General features: G+C 36.9%; 1 protein-coding gene across 1 annotated transcript; it reads right to left on the bottom strand.

Moving 5' to 3' along the window:
* Positions 1-524: 524 nt before the first annotated feature.
* LOC120574915 (GTPase IMAP family member 4-like) lies at positions 525-3,901 on the bottom strand. Its single transcript, XM_039825432.1, has 2 exons — positions 3,836-3,901; positions 525-1,588 (listed from the first exon to the last, which is right to left on the bottom strand). The coding sequence occupies exons 1-2, from the start codon at positions 3,876-3,878 to the stop codon at positions 789-791; spliced, it is 843 nt and encodes a 280-aa protein (XP_039681366.1). The 5' UTR covers positions 3,879-3,901; the 3' UTR covers positions 525-788.
* Between the last annotated feature and the right edge of the window lie 773 nt (positions 3,902-4,674).

Below are 4,674 nucleotides of genomic sequence, written 5' to 3'. Positions count from 1 at the left end.
AGCGTTAGCTTTGTAAGACCTTATGGTAGCTGTTATATAAGTGGCGTGATGAAATTCAAACTGTAAATATACTATAGTTATGATGGCAGCCAGACAGATCTGCGGAGCCCTGAGCCCCGGTTGTCCAGTAGCTAACCCAGAAACGGTGACTTTCTCCTGGGTATGGAGCGCAGCGGGGCTGCCGCTGTCTCATCAGACTGTGTGGACCTCCTGAAATCCGACACGTCTTACCAAATTTGCAATTAGCCATACATTTTCGTAAAACGGCCCATATTTGAGCTTTATATAGTTGATTTCTCACATAAAAAAGATCTCAGAAGTGAATTTACTGCAACATTGCAGTGTCTGAAATATGAGACCTGCTGTCGAGTCTCCAATGTGTTTTTATGTGGTTCGCTCAAACCAATCAGCGCGCAGCTCATCTAAATATTTATGTTCATACCATATTTGGAAGAAAAGCTCTTGTTACAAATAGGGCCATATTCACAGGGTAGTTATGGGCCCATAAAATAGCATTTGAGCAATTTTCAGCCCAACCAATGTTACATACCCTATTTGGAGACCTTAAGGAACAGTGTGAAATATCCTATATAATCAATCTATCACCCCTTTAAGATTCTTTTTGGGCAGTTCCACCTTTTTTATGGATAGGACAGCTAGACATGAAGAGAGAGGGGAAAGACATGCAGGAAATTGTCACAGGTCAGACTTGAAGCCTGAACCTTCTGTGTTGAGGCATACACCTTTATGTCTATGTGCGCCTGCTCTACCCACTGAGCTAACCTGGCTCAACTAATTTTTTTCTCAACTAATTTAAAAATATCGTTCACAAAACATACCAATGGCTCACCCACCACCCCACTAGCAATCTTCTCAACCATTTTACACAGAATATCTGCCTTCGTGCCATTAGGTTCTGACTTCTCCATTTCCTTCTCTATTTGTTTTTGGATTTCCTGTGCCTTTTTCAACATTTTATTGGTGTAACGCGGCCCGTTTCGCCTCCTGTTTTTCGCAACCATTTTGTTGATCTTCTCCACTAGATCAGTTACTTGCTTTTCCTTTTCTTCACCCTTTACATTCTTGCATTCATTATTTTCAAAAGAATGAAAAGAATCACCTCCATGAATGAACTTCTTAAGGCATTCAATTTTCTTCACTTCTTCATACGTAGGTACATATTCACCTCCACGGGTGAACAAGACCAAAGTGTAGTCTTTGAACCCAACACCAAAGATCTTCTGAATAATTTCCACTGCTTCTTTGTCTTCCTTTGAAAAACTATCCGGCCGCAGCACCAACAGGAACACATGAGGACCGCCATCAAGAGCAGCATCTGCGATGCTTTCCGCAATGTCTTTCTTCACTTCTTTTTCTGTTTTCTCTGTGTTCAGCACACCCGGAGTATTGATAATAACCAGTTCTTGGTCACCATGTGGTACTGTCTCCATCTTGCACTCTGTTGTCTGTGAGGAAGGGTCAGGTCCATGTTTTTGATCCTCTTTTCTCAGAAGGGTGTTCATGACTGAAGTCTTCCCAACTCCAGTCAATCCAACGAGTATAATCTTCAATTTTTGCTCAATCGGCTCTGTTGGAGAATTTAAACAGTCATTAATATTTAAAGACTTCTTTTGATTATTTCAAACCACAAAAAGTTCTGTCACAATCTAACAGACCTGAGGGGGCTTGTAATGGAAACAAGAAATAAAAACAAACACTGCCAATAAGCTAATTCGTTGTTTCCTGTATATTGGTAGTTTAATTTAAAAAATCTATTTCTGTGTAAAAGGGCTGCACACACCTCACGTAAAATATATAAATAGAAGACTGTCCTGTTTCTATGCTGGTAGAGCGGATCTCTGACAGTAGTGGTGTTGCTCTCTGTCCGGTGTCACCAGTTTCATTGATTATAGTGGAAGCGTAGTGTTGGAACATCTGCTCCGCATACGTTACACGTGCAATGTAGCTGGCTGTAACATGTCCTAAAATGGCCACTGACCAGAGGATATACCCTCAGCTCAACCCACTTTTGGTAAGGATCCAAGAACAATAAATGTTTGTGTCTCAGTTTATATTTTTTCATCCAACCAACTGAGAATAGTACTTTCTTTTAGCATGTGTCCCGAAACATCCTATTTCCCTGTATTTGATATATACAGTGCTAAGCATAAGTGAATACACCCATGCTAAAGTTGACTAAAAAGAGGAATAAAAAATTATCTTTTGGAAATCTTAATGCCTTAAAAAAATGAGGAAAAATTCAACCTTTCAGGACACCAATTTTCTTTGTGAACGAATAATGTATCGTAAATAAATAAATGTTCTTCTTTAAAATACAGGGGGCATAAGTATACACACCCCTATGTTAAATAGAGGCAGGAAGATGTTTATTTTTAAAGACCAGTTATTTCATGGATCCAGGATACTATGCATCCTGATAATAGCCCCCCCCACCCCCCGCCCTACATCATCACATACCCTTCACCATACCTAGAGATTGGCATGGGGTACTTTCCATAAGATCATCTCTCAATGCAAATCAAACCAGCTAATAGGCTAACTGAAATAAAACTATGCCAATCTCTAGGTAAATAACTGGCCTTTAAAAATAAAAAAAACTGCCTGCCTCTATGATAATTTAACATAGGGATGTGTATACTTATACCCCCTGTATTTTAAGGAAGAACATTTATTTATTTATGATATATTATTCATTCAGAATTTTTTTTTTTTAATTAAGGCATTGAGATCAATTTCCAAAAGATGATTTTTTATTCCTGTTTTTAGTTAACTTTAGCATGGGTGTATTCACGTATGCTTAGCACTGTATATACCCTTTGTTAACACCTTATTTTGAAAACCGGACTTGGTAACACTCTGATTAACATTATAAGTAACAATCTTTTGTTTTATTGTGATAACTTATTATCTTGTAATCTTGAAATAACAAAGCTTTGTTATCTTAAAAGGAAATAATTAACTCATGAATTCTAGAAAGCGGGAAAAATAATTGCCAGCGCAGCTGTGCTCGGCTTCCGTACTGAATCATCAAATACATTCACTCAGGGATAATTAATCAAGCCATCAAATCATGTGTTGTTAAAAAGCGAAAGCTGATAAATGGCAATGTTTAAATTAGGAATGATCATGTAAGTGATGATTTAGCAAAGTTATTTTTCATTGTCAATGCTCATTTGCCTGAAAAGCTTAATCACAGTAAACAAAAAACATATTTATATATATTCTTATATATGTTGACACAAATTTTTGAGCAAGAGTTGTTAAATATGTAAAGTCATTAAGTCAAATAAAAATGTAAACAAATGTTTTAAAAATGTAATACAACACTTACAACAATGCAACAATGGCAAATAAAATGCTGCAAAATGTGAATGTGTCATACAAGAAACAAGGTATGTAAAGACTGTAAAACTACAGGAACATAAAGTTAATATAACAAAGTTAATAGAACATGAATTGTTAGAAAAATAAAGCATAGAGGATATAATGTTTTGATTGAGATCTGGTTGATAACAGTAATAATAAGAGAATAAGTTGTTTCTTTGCTGGTTTATCAAACACTAGGCAAGGCAAGGCAAGGCAGCTTTATTTGTATAGCACATTTCAGCAACAGGGCAATTCAAAGTGCTTTACATAAAACATTAAAGAGCAGTTAGAAGACAATTAAAAACAATTTAAAAACATTAATAAACAAATAAAAAACATTAAAAGACAAGAATTGATAGTGCAGTATAAGAATAAAAGTTACAGTGCAGTATAAAGTGCAGTGTAAACACTACACTGAGTTAGAGTTCTGTAAAAGAAATAAACTTACCAGGAAGAGTGCCCGACATCTTTGTCTTTTTACAGCAGTTCATCTCATATCTTGATGCAGTTGATGTCTTGTTGTTGAATAGTTTGTCATTTCATTTTTATATATTATACAGTCTGTGTAGTCCCCTCCCTTTAAACACGTCATCTGTTAACTAGCCAGTTTGAGGAAAGAAGGCACAGAGAGCCAACCAATCACAGGTTAGAAACCAAAATGAAGCTGCAAGCAGCCAATCAGGGGCCAAGGAAAAGTGCATCAAACAAAGTACATTTTATGTGGGGTTTGACTTCTAGTTTACCACATATTTAAGTTGTACTATATATATTGTTTTGTTTTTACAGTGGATTTTGCATATTGTCTCTTTGCATGTAACGATTCAGTTGTTATGAGTGAAAAACATCTTCCAATGCTTCTGACACATCAGTGATGTTAATTGGCATTTGATAAGACATCTGTGGAATCAGTCAGACTTACGAAGGTACCTGGTAAATGGGCTACCTTCGAGAAAAACCATGTCTGCGATAGGAGAAAAAAACACAAACACCAATCACAATGTGCTTGGGCGGCGCTAAGCTCCAGACGCAGCGATGGTGGCTCTGCTAAATAGTCTCAGGAAGGAACTTGTTTTGGTGGAACATTTGCACCCCGCAAAAGAAAACGCCACATACAATATTAAATGAAGTTAACTGTTGACACAATACAGTAACGTGAGCTATTTAAATTAGCTGATACATGGTTAAACCTCATTGGCTCTTACCAGTGTATCTCTGTGTGTACTTCGTCCACAGCAAACCCACCAATCGGTCCCAAAACCTCCCAGTTAGAGAGGAAATGACCTAAAC

The sequence above is a fragment of the Perca fluviatilis genome, chromosome 15 (genome assembly GCF_010015445.1).
Source record: "Perca fluviatilis chromosome 15, GENO_Pfluv_1.0, whole genome shotgun sequence".
NCBI lineage: Eukaryota > Metazoa > Chordata > Actinopteri > Perciformes > Percidae > Perca > Perca fluviatilis.
Note: the sequence above shows the minus strand (reverse complement) of the source record. Positions and strands in the feature narration are given on the sequence as shown.